General features: G+C 46.6%; 7 protein-coding genes across 7 annotated transcripts; 6 read left to right on the forward strand and 1 right to left on the reverse strand.

The window, feature by feature from the left end:
- Positions 1-950: 950 nt before the first annotated feature.
- On the forward strand, positions 951-2,061 carry F4817DRAFT_322675 (uncharacterized protein). Its single transcript, XM_049301431.1, has 2 exons — positions 951-1,455; positions 1,570-2,061. Exons 1-2 carry the CDS (start codon positions 1,184-1,186, stop codon positions 1,955-1,957), a joined length of 660 nt encoding a protein of 219 aa, XP_049163992.1. The 5' UTR covers positions 951-1,183; the 3' UTR covers positions 1,958-2,061.
- Positions 2,062-2,297: 236 nt separating this feature from the next.
- On the forward strand, positions 2,298-3,927 carry F4817DRAFT_322678 (Coproporphyrinogen III oxidase). The gene is made up of 2 exons (XM_049301432.1): positions 2,298-2,640; positions 2,712-3,927. Exons 1-2 carry the CDS (start codon positions 2,473-2,475, stop codon positions 3,726-3,728), a joined length of 1,185 nt encoding a protein of 394 aa, XP_049163993.1. The 5' UTR covers positions 2,298-2,472; the 3' UTR covers positions 3,729-3,927.
- A 277-nt stretch (positions 3,928-4,204) lies between these two features.
- F4817DRAFT_322680 (uncharacterized protein) lies at positions 4,205-8,724 on the forward strand. The gene has a single exon (XM_049301433.1). It carries the CDS (start codon positions 4,708-4,710, stop codon positions 8,095-8,097), a length of 3,390 nt encoding a protein of 1,129 aa, XP_049163994.1. The 5' UTR covers positions 4,205-4,707; the 3' UTR covers positions 8,098-8,724.
- Positions 8,725-8,810: 86 nt separating this feature from the next.
- On the forward strand, positions 8,811-10,769 carry F4817DRAFT_322682 (alpha/beta-hydrolase). Its single transcript, XM_049301434.1, has one exon. The coding sequence runs from the start codon at positions 9,074-9,076 to the stop codon at positions 10,619-10,621; it is 1,548 nt and encodes a 515-aa protein (XP_049163995.1). The 5' UTR covers positions 8,811-9,073; the 3' UTR covers positions 10,622-10,769.
- A 6-nt stretch (positions 10,770-10,775) lies between these two features.
- F4817DRAFT_9232 (uncharacterized protein) lies at positions 10,776-12,297 on the forward strand. Its single transcript, XM_049308054.1, has 2 exons — positions 10,776-11,517; positions 11,587-12,297. The coding sequence occupies exons 1-2, from the start codon at positions 11,234-11,236 to the stop codon at positions 12,200-12,202; spliced, it is 900 nt and encodes a 299-aa protein (XP_049163996.1). The 5' UTR covers positions 10,776-11,233; the 3' UTR covers positions 12,203-12,297.
- Positions 12,298-12,305: 8 nt separating this feature from the next.
- F4817DRAFT_322684 (glycoside hydrolase family 93 protein) lies at positions 12,306-13,863 on the reverse strand. Its single transcript, XM_049301435.1, has one exon. The coding sequence runs from the start codon at positions 13,506-13,508 to the stop codon at positions 12,369-12,371; it is 1,140 nt and encodes a 379-aa protein (XP_049163997.1). The 5' UTR covers positions 13,509-13,863; the 3' UTR covers positions 12,306-12,368.
- A 1,826-nt stretch (positions 13,864-15,689) lies between these two features.
- Positions 15,690-16,520, forward strand: F4817DRAFT_311146 (uncharacterized protein; the record flags this gene model as incomplete). The annotated part of the gene is made up of 1 exon (XM_049299961.1): positions 15,690-16,520. One exon carries the CDS (start codon positions 15,690-15,692, stop codon positions 16,518-16,520), a length of 831 nt encoding a protein of 276 aa, XP_049163998.1.
- Positions 16,521-18,093: the final 1,573 nt, after the last annotated feature.

Raw genomic sequence — 18,093 nt, forward strand, 5'->3', positions numbered from 1 at the left:
GAATATCTAAGAATCAGCGCTTCATATTGCAGGTATGTGTTTGCACGGGCGGCATTGAAACGCACTTACCGTATTTCCCGAACTGCCAGCCATAAATAAAAATTTGTACTCGGAAGTTCTGAGGAGCACCGTCAGGGGTAGTACTGTTTCCAAATTTCAAGCTAATAGGGACATCAAACCCTTCCGGGATGGAAATATCGAATTGCGTGGAAAAGAAACCGACACCGGGAGATGTTAAGCCCTGGCTAGGGGTACGCTTTGCCCAAGTGTCTATTGGCGCCCCAGGAAGATGGTATCCTTTCCTCTCAGCCCGAAGACGGCAAGCGGAATGGGTGGACCCCTCCCGAAAGAAAGACCACTCGTTCCCCACGGACAAAGATCGAGTGTTCGTCCCATGTTACAAGAGTCTGTAGTGTCGTATTACTTTGGCGGATGGGTAAAGCTATTTGGGACTGTAGAAACCTAGGTAGCTTGGACCGAGAAAAGATAGATCATAAAGGACCAAAGCCAGAATAGTGGACTAAATGGACGAGGCATGATTTCAGTTTGTCACAACCAAGCCTCGATGATTTAGCCTCGATGATTTAGTAGTTTAAGGAATCTCTTGATCATGATACTTATACCTAGAGTACCTAGGTATTCATAGATTATATATCTAGCGGCTAGTAAGGGGACTTATAAGAATGCTCCTAGTCATCTACTGCATCGGCAATGCAACCCTTGACCCCGTGCTGCGACCACTCGGAAGTCAACCTCACAATACAAATGAGTATCGTTGCACTATGGAAAGGCCGAATGTGGGGTATAGTGTACCTAGGTAGTCAACAAGGTTGTATCTTGAGTTATTCGTATAATTCGGTCATTTTTCGTATCGTGTCGTATCGTTTCGTATTCGCGCTTGTAAGTTGACGACACGCCACATCTCATCAAGTTTAGTTTGTCGGGGTAATTGTACCTTCGCCAAGTTCATATGACATAATAGACAAAGTCAATTAGAAAGTCAATTAGAGGTAATTACTACTAGGTAGATAGAGAGGAAGGAGTTCTTCCATATAGAAGTTAGAAAGCTAGAAGTTAGAAAGGCGACCCAAGCCCTTTTTAATTCACCAAAATAACGAAATGAAAGCATACATTTTAGCGAATCGACCGACATCCTGCCTCAATCCTCGTTATTCGCCTCATAATGGACCAACTCGCGATCAACCAGCATGAGCTACCTTCGCACTTTTTTATCCACCCTAAGCTGGAGTACTTCATCAAGCCTGCCTACTACTATTTAAGGCAGAACTTTCCACAATGTACCGAGTTAATTATCCAAGTTGCTGCGTTCAATGGCGAAGAAGTCCTGATGGAACGGGATCCCGTGAGAGAATGTTGGTCTCTTCCTACTGAGAAGTATGATGGGCAATGGAGCTCAATGTTGCATTTCGTCGTCTATATCGTGAGAGTTCGCTCGTAAGTTCCCCCGAGGTTTTGTTTTTGTTTTTAATAAGGTAAAGCGTCATACACCATGAAAGATGAAAGTAGTCATTTTATATACCCATTCTAACTAACTACCTATTTATTAAGGGGCTTCACGGTCGAGAACGTGGACCGTCTACTATCAATCGCGTTAGATTGGATTGACGAAAAAAGCCAAAGCCTAAGGGTGCGGCTAACATTCGCCGTAAATGTCTATTCTGGTGATTACAAAATATCGAATCCTTGTAACATGTGGGCAACTGAAGCGGAAGTGGAAGCTTTGCAACAACAGCCTGAAGTCCGGATCTATCCGACGTTCGTGAGGGGACTTCTTTCAGCGACTTTCAAATGGAGGCACGAGAACCTGATCCGATTCTCATTGGTGTACCCTAAAATTCAGACTTTTCCAGAACCCCCCCAAGACCCCCAAGTCCCCCAGGCCACGTATGGCGGAGCTACAATAGCTACATACCTAAATATGGATTCGTATCAATGAGCGATGGAGAAATTGGTCGTGAACGACCTGTTTTATTCTGTAGGATTATTTTAGAATAATAAGTACCTAATCAAAGAATAAGTAGTCAGCGCAGCGCTACTTTGTGTACGAAGTAGATGCTATTTTAACAATTCAACAGTTGGAAATAAAAAGTGTAACCGTTAAGACTTTACCTACCTTTATGTACCTAGGTACCTTAGGTAAGCAGTTAAGGTAATCCGTATGTACCTAAGTATTCTCCCTATTATTTCATACATATCAGCTGTTAGCAGCTGGAGAGGGGCACATAAGCTATTAGCGGACACCACCGCTAATTCCCGTTTGTAGGGTCGCCTTCCTCAGCTGATTGTCCTTATTAACAGCTTTACGATATCGAGCTATCGAGACATTGAGTCAACGAGGTCCCAATTAAATCTTACGACCGTATAGCAAAACTTACGATCGTCTAGATCGTGTCTCTAAGTGCGCAACCTATTATTTTCCTATAAAATCGTTCAATCCCAAGGGAGTACACGATGTCGAAGCGACAATTGGGCCAGTTCGTATTACGGCCACAACTTGGAAGAGCTAGCCGTCCTCCTCGACGAACCTTTACAACCACTTCGGATACGAATAATAGGTCCCGCTGGGTTAATAGAGTTGCTATTGCCACTATTTCGTTATCTGGTATAGCTTACACGATGGTATTTAGTCTAATTAAACCCTCTTGCGTGGCTCTAGATCACCTAATTGACTAATTTGTCTTCTATTCTAGGCGACTCAGAAACCAGTCAAATTCGATGCTCGCACACTCGCCGAACTCGATGAAAGGACGAAACGCGAAAAAGGCGTAGACGAGAATTCCCCGATGCGTTTGCGCATGGAGAAGTTCATTCGCGAACAGCAGAAGGAGATCGTGTTCGAGCTTGAGAAGGTAGACGGTATGAGATTCCGCGAGGACACATGGACTAGAGAGAAAGGAGGCGGCGGCGTCTCCTGTGTCCTACAGGAAGGAAACGTATTCGAAAAAGCTGGTGTGAATATCAGTGTTGTCTATGGGACGTTGCCGAAACCGGCCATCTCGAAGATGAGGGTCCACCATAAAAATATCGCAGAGCAAGACGAGGTCGACTTTTACGCCCTCGGCTTAAGTATGGTACTACATCCTCATAATCCGATGGCGCCGACTGTTCACTTGAACTATCGGTACTTCGAGACGATGCGGCCGGACGGAACTCCACAAGCCTGGTGGTTCGGCGGAGGAAGCGATCTAACACCAAGCTACCTGTTTGACGAAGATGCGGTGCACTTCCATAAGACGATGAAAGACGCCTGCGACAAACATAACAAGGAATATTACCCTAAGTTTAAGAAATGGTGTGACGAGTACTTCTCTAACACACACCGAGGTGAGTCTAGGGGTGTAGGTGGGATCTTTTTCGACGACCTGGATGAGACCGTGGCCGACGCCGATAACACATTTGCATTCATCCAAGATTGCCTTAAGAGCTTCTTGCCTTCTTACTTGCCAATTATCCAAAGGAGAAAAGATATGCCCTTTACCGAAAAGGAGAAGGAATGGCAACAGGTGCGAAGAGGCAGGTATGTCGAATTCAACTTGGTCCATGACCGCGGTACAGCTTTTGGGTTGAATGTCCCTGGATCAAGAGTCGAAAGCATTCTAATGAGTCTGCCGTTAACGGCGTCCTGGCGTTACATGTACGAACCGGAGCCGAGGAGTCGAGAGCAGAGACTTCTTGAAGTTCTCCAGAACCCCAAAGAATGGGTATAATGCTTGCTCGTTTAGAAAATAAGGTTATGTATTATACGGGAAAAGACGCAAGAAAGACATCAAGAATAGGGATGTTATGAAGAAATGGTGTATATAAAAAGAGAAACCTGCCGTATATAGGATAGGAATATGTATAAAGTCATGACTAAATCATGTTGTTTCTACGTTTGAGCTTGATAGAATTTTAGCAAGTAATAAGACTGAATTAACAATGTTGCTGTCAATGGTGTGGTTTTCTTTTCTTTTCACTATACGACTTACACTGGATCGCGTTGGTTAAACCAATCAACACGGAAACTCCGATGATAGGATTACTAAGGATAGGTCGGAATGGTACCGCAGTAGACCCGACGGGATGGAAACAGTTTAAAGTTTTTGGCGTTGGCCGTTGAAATGTCCCGAACGCACGTGCCATATTCTAAGCCCTGTAAGTTGTAAGGTGGAATAATCTCGGTGGGGCTGTGACAGACGCGGCAGGACAAGATTGGGAAAGAACCTGCCTGCCCTGTAGGGTGGTGGGTGTCATTAAAGAAATGGAAAGGACTTTGAACTCGACTTCGAAACTCAAAAAAACAAGCTTAACTCCAATAATGACATAGAAACTAAACTGAACAACACTTTTTCTCAACCCAATCCGGCCCCTCAACTCATATAGCCTCTGATTACCTCTATTTACAAAACGTCTTACGTCTCCGTGATCTTTGGTTAATGAGTTAATGTATATATACAACACGGTACCTAACTACCTTATGTTCAGAGACCGTGCCGATCCTCGATATTGTGACGATCCATTTTTCCTACATATGCGACAGCACTGCGAGCGAACAACCCATCTTCCTGATACTACGAAAGCTGTCGCATAATACAACTTTCCTTGCCGACGCATTGCATCTGTCTCCAGGAACCTAACACCATTCCAGTCCGAGTCATGTTCGGGTTTGGTCTGCAAGATCTAACTTATTAGATCCAGCCCATCGGAATGCTCTCACATCTCCGCTTCCATAGACGGGGTCCGTCCAATCCTTCATCTCCCATACCCGAAACCAGCCCTTGGGATGCTGCTGCCCTTCAACCAGCCCAGCTGGTCCCTGACGATGGCGTCCCAGCGCCTGACATTCGACCACGATCCGCCACCTCCGTACCTTTTGCCCATGGACATGGTCAGCCTCCCTCGCAGCCGGCGCTACCTCAGTCCCAACAGCCGCCCTTACAGCATAGCCAACCACCAACCTTGCCACCAATTTCCGGTATTTCCTCAGCCGAGTCGGACTTAGCGATTGACCTAGAAAAAATTGAACATAAGCCACGCGAAGAGTCGAAGCCTTTGCCGCGGTCATCTTACAATGGGGATAGTGGGTTTATTGGTGGACTAGCTTTGCAGAATTACCGTCGGGAGCAGGCGGCACTGAGACCAGACTCATTAGATAGGAATACAACCCGCGCGTCGGAACCCCCTCCGTCGTTTACCACTTATTCTGGCGTGGCCAATTTTCCAAGTCGCCCAACGCCGCCGGTAAAGCCCGTCAAGGCCGCTTCTTCCTTCGCTCCACCTGTCTCTCTCCAGAATGCAAATACGACAGGTAAACGGCCACCAGGCGCTAGAATGGTGTCAGATTCACAGGCCTCTCATGGCCAAGATGCCCCGAGAGGAAAGAAAAGCCTCCCTTTTCTGAAAAATCCCATGTCTACGTTGCTTCTGCGGAGAAAAACCAGTCAGAATGCGCCAGACCTCGCATTGTCGTTACGTGGTCAAGATGAAGAACCTTCATACGATCCTCGGATTAGAGGCACCCGAGTCCATGATTTTAGTGCTCCACGACCGAGGAAAGTTGTACCGAATAATGAACCAGTTAATTCAGGAGTCGAACAGCCTCATGTTGTGTCACCCACTTTAGAATATAATTCACCTGTTATAGGAGCACCTCCAGTTCCTCCTAAGGACAAAAATTCTCAGTCTACTCGATCGTCCTCAACAAATTCTCGGACTATATCAGTAGATACAGCACCTTTACAGAAAAGCCGGGGTTCAGTGAATAGTCGCTCCGATATTGAGCCCAGAAATGGACGAAATAGCCAGAGGAGAACAAATTCGATTCCCCCGTCGTTAATGTCATTATCTCGCAATGGATCAGAAGCGTCTAGCCGAGACATCCTTTCGTCAATTCCCAGACATATGAAAAGTACATCTTCACGGTTTAGTTTTGATATGATCGGTGCTGCGAAGCAGGAGAAGTTGCTAGAAGAACGACACCGGCAGCGACAGCAAGACAAGAAAACGGACGAGCCTCTCGAACAGAGGGATTCTCGCTTCGATGATTTTGATGAAGACGCGTTTGACTATGATGCGATGGATTATGACGATGGCCTCGAAGAACGTATACCGGGTGTTAATGCGGACTTGGACGAAGAAGACTTCGACGGTGCAGATGACCCAGATAATGACCAGGAAAATTTTGCGGGCTTCTCCTTTCAAAGATCTAATCCCGTGTCAGAATTAGCCAGTCCCCGTAGCACTGGAATATTGCCTACGCCTAGAGATGCAAATGGCAGTGTCATTGGCTATGCAATGACCGAAGGGATGATAGATGTCCCCCAGCCCTTAGATATTCCCACCAAGGATCTAGATGAAACTTCTGCAAAGCAGGCATCAGAACAAAATACCCCGACGGGACTAGGCATCCAAGGACTCGAAGCTGTCAACGAAATGTCTGAACAAGTATTATTTCAAAAACAGAAACAAGAAGGAACACCGCGACAGCTCTCTAAGGACGACGAGCTATATTTTGACGACGGATTGATACATGATTTTGACGGGGAGGGAGATGGATCGGCGTTTGATGAGTCTATATTCGATCTCGAGGATACTGATAAATACGGCCGGCCAATTCCCGGATTGTTCGCCAATGCGCTCTCGCAGAGAAAAGCTGTTGAGGAGGCAAAGAAGCGAGAATCCGATATGACCTCTAGATTGTCGGCGCAATCCGATTATTCAGAATCAACGGCCCACACCTCGCTCAGTGCCGGCCACCAGTCTAAACCGACCGAATCTGAGCCCAAAGTAGAAACACAACCACTCGTAGAAGAGCGGAAATCGTCGGTTTTTGATCTAGACGATACAGAGCAGGACCAAATAGCAGCTTACCAAGCGGCCCTAGCGTTAGCAGCTCATCAAGCAGAAGCTTCCGGGAAGTTTCGAAGAGATTCATCCCCCCCGCTGCCTGCTGAGCTAACAGTTACGTCTCCTACGACGTCTGCGTCCCCCCACGCCGATAACCTCGATGATTATGAATATGACAATGGACTATCTGCAGGACTAGATGACTATGAACTTGACGACGATGATATTATCGCCGAGGCAAATGCCAGCGCTCTTGCTAACGATTCGGATGGTTGGTATGGACAAGAGTTTGGATTTTACTCCGCACCAGCACAGCTGCAAACCCATTATAATACAAACGCGCTTAGCGAGAAGAACCTATACCAGTATTCTCACGGGGGTTACTTTGGTCCCAGCGGTATCAATCGAAGTACCTCAGGTCGTATTGTCTCGCGCGAGCCGAACCTGACACCTATCACAGAGCGCTCCGAGTACTCGAATCGAAACTCAATTATGAGCTTAGGCATACCCCAAAGCGCAAATCCTAATGGGCCTTTGCAAAGTCCCGGCTTAGCTCAGCTCGCAATGATGGCAGACGATGATAACATGTCACTGTCAGCGCTGCTTCGTCTACGTTCTAAAGCATGGGGTGGCTCCCAAGCGTCACTCGTGAGCTCGCGTGAGGGCTCGCCTAACGATAGAAACGGCGCTACTAGCCCATGGGGTCAGGATCTTGGTATCGCAGCTTCGCACGGACGCAAGAATTCTGCCTTTTCTATCTTTAGTCAGGACTCTGCCGGAGCAGGTAGTGGCTCGGGTAGCCCCACGCTGACTATGTCCATGCCTGGCATACCTAACAATTCCATTCCACCTCCCACGGTGCCTTCTAATCCGAATCTCACTGTCGCAACCTCACCTTCTAGCCTACCGATATTCCCGCCCTTACAACCTTCATCAGTTTGCCCACCCGTCTTTGAGGATGAGGAGTCCAGTCCACTCGACGAAAGAAGGACTAACATTGTGAGCCCGAGCCTATCGACGTCAAGCACGATAACTAGGCCACTTAGTGAAAACACGAGCCCAACAGTTGGTCTACCTTCCCAAAAAAGACCAGGTATGGGTCATAGACATAGAGGAAGTGCAGACAGCATCTCATACACGAAGGAAGAAGATAGTGGGGAAATAAGATGGATAATGGAACGACGCCGAACCGCAGAGTCGGGCGAGATAGAAATCCTTGGCCGACAAGTGGTTGATAGAGGCAGGATTTAACAGCTTTTGAGATAACCGACTTGGGATACAACAATGGTTTCTCACAACTTGAGACGTGGGTGTGGTAGGGCAGGCGTACATTTTTAAGTGGACGATGTATGAAACGTGTCTTCTCACCTATATATTACGTTTCCTTTGGACCATGGCATAGCATCGGAGAAATCGAGGGTTGGAGTAGTAGATGCCTACCTACCTACCTTAGGTACGTATAACGGTTTGCTGGAGTACAAAGGCTTGGAGTCATTTGGCTTTCCTGGGTTGGATGAATGGAGGCTATTGAGCACGGGCTGGTCTTAACCGTGTACATCTACGCAGACCTTTGTATAAGTATAATGGCGCCTTTAGCTTAGGGGTCGTATTAGGTGACCCCCTAATTACCTATCTAACGAATATCGCGTTACCTACGAACTAGATTGTCGTACGCGTTGTTAGAGATAGAAGGGAATAAATCATGGAGTTTTCACAACACCTAATAGAATTAGGTACCTTAGGTACTTTTATTAGGGGTAAACATCAAAGCAACATGAATGTTGTAGGTATAGGTATAGGTACCTACATGTACGTTGCTTGCCTTGGCAAATAATACATAGGTAGGTACAAAGAATATCAGAATCGACTATGACTGACGTCAGTTCAGCTGAAAAATAAGATGGAGTTGTTTACATAATCTGGCCTTATAACTTTTAGTGTACGCGTCCATCGCATTCACGCTTATCAGATCCAACCTGGAAGTTGAAATATGCCTGCCATATTAGTTAGATCCTCTCGAGAAATCGACTTGGCTGAGATGTTCAAGCCACATGCGTACCTAACCTGTGGAGCTTCATATACTATTGCATCATCGTCTTCATCTCGAGTTCAATAAATTAGGTAGATATCGGCTTTAGCTTATATTTATTCGACTTCTCATGCTCTTACTTCAAAGTAATTCATGTCTTTCAAGTGTAAGTAAATCTTATACGAGTCGAAACTTACAATGAAGCCATTTCCAGAAGTTAAGAGCAACGCGCCTCCAATGAGGTCAAGACTATCTCGTACTCTCCGGTCAAGATACACATGGCGATTAATAGTTATAGTCGTCGTTGTTTCTTGTTACATATTCTCGCTGCCTCCATTTCCTCGACCATTACCTGATTATAGCGGTCCGTATCCCGTCGGTGCAGTTGATATTGAGACACCCTTAGCATCACCGCGCATCATCGACACGGCGCGGTTTAGGGAAACAAAAGAGAATGCGTTTGAGTTAGATACTGTGTTATTCACGTTATATTATCCAGCAATCCACCATGCCACTCATTGTCAAGCGAAGCATCACTGGATTCCAAAACCGATATCCGTGACCGCCGAGGGTTACGCCAAGTTCGCGCACATTAACAATTTTATCATGAACAAGGTCATGACAGGAGTACTTAAAGCTCTTGTCGGACACATTCAAATTCCAGCTCAAGTTGACGTACCGTTGGCCGACCTTGTATCCGCGGTGACGGCGATACCGGAGACCCGGGACAACATCAAGGAGATCGAGAAGGTCGTACAGATTGGAAAAGGCGGACATCCGGTTATTGTGTTTTCTCACGGCATGGCAAGTAGTCGCACCGATTATACGCATTACGCTGGCGAGCTCGCATCACGAGGTTATGTCGTAGCGCTGCTTGAGCACAGGGATGGTTCATGTCCCGGGTCCGTTATCATGGAACAGGGAAAACCGGACCGCGCGAAACTTACATTCAACGTTCCGGAAGTAGAGACGCCTAGCGGAAAGGAGTTGGCGGTGGACGAATTCAAACGAGCACAGCTCGACTTCCGAGAGGCGGAGATCGAAGAAACCGTGCGAGTCCTAAAGTTAATCAATGAGGGACAAGGAAAGGAGGTATTCAAATCAAACATGCGGGACGAAGGCGTCGATTTCGTAAACTGGAAAGGCCGTCTCAACACAGACGATATGATAGTCGCAGGCCATAGCTACGGCGCAACCGGCGCCATGCAAGCCCTACGAGGCGGGCCTAGCGCAAAACGCCCGTTTAAAGGCGCCATCATCCTAGATCCGGGCAAGCAGAGCGGCCAGCTAAACGACGATATCCGAGTACCGGTCCTCGTCATCCACAGCAACTCGTGGAGCAGCAAGTACAGCCTATTCTACGGACGCGCGCACTTCGACACGGTGCGCGACGTCGTCGAAAACAACGTGTTGCGGGGAATGTCGTCGTGGTTCGCAACATCGCTTGGGACTTCGCATCCGTCGGTCACGGATGCGCCGCTGCTGGAGCCGTTGCTGCTTAGTTGGACCACCGGGGCGCGGATCTATGAGGGGTTGAGGGAGTATGTGCATGTATCGGAGGACTTTCTGTGGTTCTTGTCTACGGGCGAGAAGCGAGGCTTACTGGGGGAGAAGCCTGAGTTTCCGCAGTATGATGAGGGGAGGGGGTTTGGCGTGTGGAAGCCGGCGCAGGGAGAGAATGAGGATACTGGGGGGGCTTGGATTGACTGGAGGAGGTATTGGCAGGTTCATGTTTCGCCGAGTTAAGATGTATAGGAGGTAGATGTGTATGTAAGAGATATATAGGAGGGGGATAGATCATGATGCTTATGTTGCTATATGTAGAATATCCTAGATTATAAATATTACAAATTTGTGCAGTTCTCTTCCAGTAAGATACTGGTTTATTATCAGCCAACCGCGTATAGCTCTTCGTCACACGCGAAAGTTGGGGAACTTTCACAATGTTTTATAGCCCTCCTCCCCGACATCTAAGTCCCCTGGACCCCACGGCTGCCGAGCGCATATCTGTGTCCATGATAGGCCACAGATCTTGAAGAAATCGAGACGGTGACGTGGTGGCTTGAGTAGGCCAATCGGAATATCCCACTCACGCCTCTATTTATATTTATATTAATTAAGGATCGATATCTGCAGGGAGAAGTTACTGACGGCGTACAGAATTTTACCTATGAGTAGAATCCAAGACAAGCCCCCAATTAGAGCAGAGTAGGTAGATAAGGTCAGATCAAGGGGGCAGATCAAATATCACTCCTCTTCTTGGAGACACGAATTCTAAGCGTCACACATGTCTCCTATACGCATAATACACCAATACCCACCTCTTTGATCATAATCTAATATTTAATCCGGCGAGCGATGTCAGATCTCGGGCCTTTGACGACGACGTTTACACCGGCGTCCGGGTGCAACTCTATTCTTTCGGGGATTGTATACACGCAGACTCTGCAGGATGGCAACACGACTACTCACAAGTACCACAGTCTAGGTCCTAGTGCCACGTCCGAGTGCTACCCACCAGGTTTTGAACCGGCGTCTGGCTTTTATTCCCCTGGAATCTGCCCGTCTGGCTGGTGGTCGGCGTGCGGGACTCTCGACGCTATCGCAACTCTTACCGAGACTAGAGCGACCTGTTGTCCGCTGTATGTTGATCGATACCGTACTACTTGATTATAAGGAGAGTAATTTCTAACGTGAAATAATTTCCTCAGCGGATATGTGTGCATACAGAAGCCAGATCCAACTGAGACGTGGTCGACCTTGTCCTGCTCATCGTCTGCTATTTCATCTGTCTCCGTGACAGTCCCAGACTTGTCTAATCAGATAAGCAAAGTTACTGTGCTAAGTGGGATCATCATACATGCCGCAGCGATCAACGTACGGTGGCAGAGGAGCGATTTTATAGCATCTCGCACCGACGCGCCGGCTTCTTCAGCGACTTCATCACTACCATCATCTCTTTCTCAACCGCCCATACCAAGTGGGACTGAGACGGATGATGAGGACACGGAAACAGGGCTTTCATTGGCCGCGAAGATAGGCATCGGCGTAGGTGTAGGACTGGGGGGGTTGCTCCTAATCTCAATCGCGATTGGTATCTGGTTGTGGGAAATGCATCATCCTGAGGAGAAAGTGCAGCAAAGGAATATGACCATCAACCGCACGCCAAATCCTGGGGCTCAGAAAACACCGGCAGAGTTGTGGGAGCAGTACCAGCAAGAGATGCAGACTGCGAGTAATACACATGAAATGGCCACGGAGAATAATCGACATGAGATCACAGGGACTCCTAGGCCGGCTGAGCTGCCCCATGAGAATTGGAAGTAGTTTTCCTGAGTGCGAATATTGTGCTGAACCCTGTTTCTTCTAAAACTTAGTAGCAGAATTCCTCTAATATCACGTAGAAATGACTATATCCATATGATCCAGTTGTAGATGCCAGCTATTACATTGAGTGTTAATATTGAATTATGATTCTCCTAATGCTAAATGATCATGGAACATTCGTCACACTAATAGTGACCTTATTAGTTGTGCTAGGAGGTAAACGACCCCCTCCTGCAATCAGAAGAGACTTGGGATCCTCCTGGAAGACATGTAGAGACCTAGTATACGAAGCCCCCTCCGGCGTCGACACTTTCGTCCATGCATTTTCGGCTCCTAGTGCCTTGTTGACGTAGATTTCAGAACAGCACCCCGAAGACACGATAATCGTTCCGTTCTCACCGCCAGCCGAGGACCACACAACATATGGCGAGCCTGTTGGAACCGTACCGTCAGTAGTCCTCAGCACGTGATGAGTCGCGCTGTTGAAATTTTCCGGGTCGCTGGAGAGGCGGTAGTAGACCGGGAATGTGCCCGAGTTTGCCGGGTTCGGTCCCCCGCCGTACTCATACGTGAAGATGTATTGGCCGTTCGGGAGCAATGCTGCTGATGGCATTCCTGGGCGTTGGCTATATGTAGGGTAAGCCACATCGTCAACTACGGGACCCCAGTTGCGCAAGTCGGTAGTGGTTTGGTGAACCATCTTCTGGCCGTGTTTCGTGTCTCGTTGGTCTGAGTAGTAGTATATAAGCTTGCCCTTGTGAAGTAGCAAGAATGGCTCCCAGACAGGAGTCAAACCATTGTTCGGTCTGGCTTCGCCCCCAGAAGCAACATGGCTCAGGAACCTCCAAGTCTTGCCGCTATCCGAAGAGGCATAGATATCAAGTTGAGTTTTTGAGAGGTCTGTCGGGATCGATGAGCCGGCTAGTAGCACATCCCCTTTCTTATAGCCTGCGAAATCCTCTGGCAGCACATAGAGGAATGGCTGATACCGTAATCCGTATCCGTATCCTTGGTCTTCGACTTGAGAGACCTTCGTCCACGTAGCGCCTTTGTCGCTGGATCGGTAGATAGGAAAGTATACCGGAGGAGGTTCCGGGCTATAATTTTCCCAAGTTGCTAGGATATCGTTATTCGGGAGTTGCGCCGTGCGCGCATACAGAACTCTCGGGTCCGTGTAAGTTGAAGGCGGACTGTAGATCACAACCTGCGAGAGTTCTTTTATCGCGGACGATTGCGGTACCGCAAAAGTGCCAGTAGAAAGCGAGAAGATGGCCAAGGCGGCCAATAAACGATCGTGAAGCAACATTTCGGCTACGATGTAATTAATCCAGCTCCCCGACAGAGCTTACAAGTCGAGGATCTACACCCCATTTTCATCTTTACCATCTTCTAATTATATACTTGCATTTCGGACTATCCGGATAAACCCGTTCAGAACATTCGCTATGCTCTCCGCCGAACAGTTCCGCAAAAACAAGATCTTCCCATGGTACCCCAGATTTTAGTCGAGCCAATCAAAGAGCCATGTCCGTGACGAACATGGTAAAGTGACGGCCCAGACCAACGCCGATTCATGGAAATATCCCATAGGTTTAATAGTAACCATATTCAGGTCGTATTCCATCATCCAGCACCGACGGGGCGACCCAGTTCCCCGTGGGAGGCTGGGATAACTTCTTGATTTCCCCTCATTCTCCACACAAGCTGGGTTACGAAGCGGTTTGTCGTCTCCAAGACTCTCCTTATGCGCACCACTAGAAAGACCGCAAGAAGCCAAATAAGCCTATGGACGACCTATCTATAGTCTAGGAACTACTATTTTGTAGATAATTCCTAGTTCGTTTCGGTGCACCTATCATATTGATATCATTCACTTTAAAGCGTGATAGTGGAACATGTAACAGGATCGAGAACTGGCACGGTATGTTCTCGCTGCATAGGAACTCTCACATATATAAATTAGCGCCGAGATGTTAGTGCGAGATGGGGAAGCATCTACGGTTCTGAAAAATGCCATGACTTATTGATCACATAACCAACAAGTCACTATTAAATTCTACTACCAACGATGTGTTGATTCATCATTTTCAGTAAAGAACGATGGCAGTATGCTTGGAAGCCTCAAGGCTGGAACTCCGGTGGACTGAATTTCTCTCTACATAACGGCCATTTTAGATGATTTAAACAGCGTAGTCTTATACAGTTATCTCTAAAGTCTTATAAAAACTAATAGATAATCCTAGGAGGTCAACGTCTGGTAATATCTCTATAAAACAAAAAGAGAATAACGCCAACCATAAGTTTAAAACAGTCGATATCATTTAGTGGGAACGGACGAACAGTCCCGGCCCAGTGTCGTATCTATAATTCTGAAGACTCGACAACAGAAAAAAGTGAAATGCTGGTTAAACCCAGTATTTAACTAACTATACTTTGAAATTCAGCCTTAAGTCCCTAGGCATGGGAACTAGAAGAGAATTATTCCACATATCAACACGAAGACAACTCCTTATAAAGACAACCGACTAGTTAGGTAATTCCGACTTTCTTCATCAGTCGGTTAAGTTCAAACCACAATAAGCTATCCCCTTAAGTAACATACAACTACGCCCTATCATAGTTACCTTGTATAGTACGGCAAGACCAGCGTCATTCATTAACGTATTGAGAAAAGGCCTTGAGATTCCTCTCGGAAGCAATATGATTGGCCGATCTAATACCACACTAGCCATTCTCTCTTTCTAACGAAGCATTACGTACTATATAGAATTTTAGGGGCGGAATAGTTATATGCTAGATAAAGAGACAACTATGACAACAGAAGTTATTACTACGAGAGCCAAAAGGGTTCCTTTCAGGGGCAAGCTCGATTACATAGAACGGATGATTAGGTAGTAATCAGATGAGACAGGTAGTATAAGCTTAGCTGCTTCTGAAGTATAGGGAGACATCTATCTTTTCAGGGATTACTAAAGGCAGGTTGTTTACGCATTTTCGCGTCCTTCGGCGTAGCGTTCGTGAGGCGCGAAACGCGAGGCCAGCGTTAACATAAATCCATATACTTTGGCGAATATGGCCAAAATTCAATTACTACCAATCACTAACAACTTTGACCACGATTATAAATCGGGGTAACGGATATCCCGACAATGACAAATCGTAGCCCCTATATAACTGGTTGTAGGTCTTTTATATCAGCATTTATTTGATACTTGAAGTTGTAAGCCATTTCAATACCCAACAACACTTCGTTCTCCTAGCTAACATGTCTCGAAATACTAGTGCTACACCTGATCGACCCGGTCGGTGGATCGTATCTAAATTTGGCGGCCCAGACGTCTTGAAATGGGATACCTGAGATCCATACGCCGAGGAGTTACCAGCCGACCATGTTATCGTACGAGTCATAACAGCCAGTATTGCCGGGACGGACAATCTCCATCGCGTGGGAGGTTATCCTGACCTCCGTTGCTCGAAGCCAGGATTCATGCTGGGATACGATTTTGTCGGCAAAGTGGTTACTCTAGGTCCCTTGGCATCGAAAGAAAGCTCCCTATCTGTGGGAGACCAAGCCACGGCTATGTCTAGAGTTAGTGCTTACGCAACTCATATTATCTTACCCGCAGCTGAACTCATTCGTGTTGACAGTGCAGATCATCCGATTAAAGTTTCTACTCTCCCGCTCAATTATTCAACGGCCTTCGGGATGCTGAAGCGGGCTGTGACCAGCCTTATTCCTGGCTCAAGTATCTTAATCGGCTCTGTAAGCGGAGGTGTTGGAACGGCGATAGCAGAGCTGGTGCGAGCGTTTAAAATGGACCTGAAGATGATCGGGACATGTTCACCATCGAAATTCGAATATGTGAAGTCCCTGGGGGTAATTCCGATCGACCGCCATGCGCCCGACCTCGTGGATCAAGTCCGAGCCTTGACTGGCGGCGAAGGGGTAGACGTGGCGTATGACTCGGTAGGGAGCGAAGAGAGCATCCAAAGAAGTTACCAGGCGACAAAAAAAGATATTGGGCAAGTCATAGTTATTGGCGCCATGTCAGAGATTTCTACGGATGGATCCGGACTACGGCAAACCGAACTCGACCTTAGAACTGTGGTTCGGCAGCGATTACACTCGAGAGTGAGATTATGGAGTGCTGTTGCCGACTACAAGGCGATACAGAAACAGGTCTGGCTCGAGGACTTGCAGACAATATTAGGAAAGGTCCGGAGCGGGGAACTGTCGCCGACAATCGCGAAGCTATTTAGGCTCAGCGACGCTGTAAAAGCCCATGAGTACCTAATCTTGTATCGGGCACGGATGTAAAGGGTAAGATGCTGTTTGTTGTGGATGAAGATCTGGCTACCCAGCACGGCTTGTAGGTAAAGGGGCTGGCCCTGTTTCCGTGTTATAAAATATTCTTAATTTCTACGTAATATTTACTAGATAGCTATCTCCTATTTCTATCATTTGAGTTCACTTGAGCCCCCAGTAGTTACTAGAGCGCCTAAATTACACCCCTCATAAAACCATTCACCGTTATCTTATTTTAGAGATAACATTCCCATGTGTAAACGGTTGCATCGAGTCCTTAGATGCTCTCAAAGTACTACATATCAACGTAATCTGTCCTGTACATTGTCAAGGAGACACTGAAGATACCTTAAGCTATTATCTCCTATGTTTCTAAGTAAAAACTTTATCAGCCAATATTTTCCCGCCACCAATAGTCTTTTAAGTAACCTTGACTAAAAACAGGGTATAAAATTCGGTATATAGACTTAGAACTAGTTTATCTACATGAGCACTAACCTAGTGATTATCCGAGTGGTCGAATTGGTCACATCAATATCTCTCAGACGTTGGAATTAGTCGGTAATACTTTAATGTTATAGGCGGAAGCATTTCTAAAAACCTCAAATTTGATATATTTCAATAATATACCATAATTAACCTTAGATTGCAGACCTACCTACTCACTAAGCCTTAGAGCTTAGTTCACCGTCGTGATACAATTCAAAGCTAGCTTCATAGCTCTCATAGTCATGTCTCACAATCCAACTAGAGTTAGTCTCATGAGATGATCTCAGATATCTAGAATACATAGCAAATAGATATGTCAATTATGTATGCTAGCCTCGAAAAGCTAAATAGAACGTCAGTCTCCAACCTTTCTGTTTGAATCCTACGAGCAACGGTAGCTTCCGTATGTCTAAGCTATAAGATAATTCTCCGGGACGGCGTTCACTATATTGTTCCGGTAGACAGGGCCTTTGTCATACGTTAAAGTGTCAGGTGGATGCCTTAAATATGACAGTGACCTTGTATTTAAAAGCGTCAAGAATGCCTCTAATGGCAAACGCATCAAGGCTTTGACCGGGAAACTGGTCGCCGGCAACATTGTTGTTTGGTCTTGGTGGATTGATACGTCATGCGCCAATAACTTAACTGTCTTCAGGCTATCTATACGCACACCCTTCCAACTTACCCAGGACACCCTATTTCACTGATAGTGTAGAGTTCAGGGTCCGAGAATTACGTGATACGTACCTTTGATGGATCTTCCAACCAGAAGGATATACAGTGCGTGTGAAGTATAGTTATCCACGTGCATATGTACATCTCCAAGAGTGTACATGTCCTGGAAACCCCTCGTCCCCCGAGTACCTATGGTATTATGGGACTAATAAGCGGGCTTTATTTGTACCTATATTGACAATACCACCACATAATTAAAATGATGACAGAAGTTGGCTTACTGATTTACTAACGCTCTGCAGCATTACCGTTGGCATTTTTGTTAGCGTAACGTACGAATACCTCATAAGTAGAACTCTCATCCCGCTTGTCTCTTCTAAGACGTCCTTAGAGCGGCAGAATTCGGACTGGAAGCACCAGT

This window comes from Daldinia loculata, assembly GCF_022478755.1.
Source record: "Daldinia loculata strain CBS 113971 unplaced genomic scaffold F4817scaffold_1, whole genome shotgun sequence".
NCBI classification, from domain to species: Eukaryota; Fungi; Ascomycota; class Sordariomycetes; order Xylariales; family Hypoxylaceae; genus Daldinia; species Daldinia loculata.

Coding starts and splice junctions, on each gene's coding strand:
- F4817DRAFT_322675 (XM_049301431.1), top strand. CDS start 1,184: ATGGACCAACTCGCGATCAACCAGCATGAGCTACCTTCGCACTTTTTT. Junction 1,456..1,569: donor TATATCGTGAGAGTTCGCTC/GTAAGTTCCCCC, acceptor CTATTTATTAAG/GGGCTTCACGGTCGAGAACG.
- F4817DRAFT_322678 (XM_049301432.1), top strand. CDS start 2,473: ATGTCGAAGCGACAATTGGGCCAGTTCGTATTACGGCCACAACTTGGA. Junction 2,641..2,711: donor CTGGTATAGCTTACACGATG/GTATTTAGTCTA, acceptor CTTCTATTCTAG/GCGACTCAGAAACCAGTCAA.
- F4817DRAFT_322680 (XM_049301433.1), top strand. CDS start 4,708: ATGCTCTCACATCTCCGCTTCCATAGACGGGGTCCGTCCAATCCTTCA.
- F4817DRAFT_322682 (XM_049301434.1), top strand. CDS start 9,074: ATGAAGCCATTTCCAGAAGTTAAGAGCAACGCGCCTCCAATGAGGTCA.
- F4817DRAFT_9232 (XM_049308054.1), top strand. CDS start 11,234: ATGTCAGATCTCGGGCCTTTGACGACGACGTTTACACCGGCGTCCGGG. Junction 11,518..11,586: donor AGAGCGACCTGTTGTCCGCT/GTATGTTGATCG, acceptor TAATTTCCTCAG/CGGATATGTGTGCATACAGA.
- F4817DRAFT_322684 (XM_049301435.1), bottom strand. CDS start 13,508: ATGTTGCTTCACGATCGTTTATTGGCCGCCTTGGCCATCTTCTCGCTT.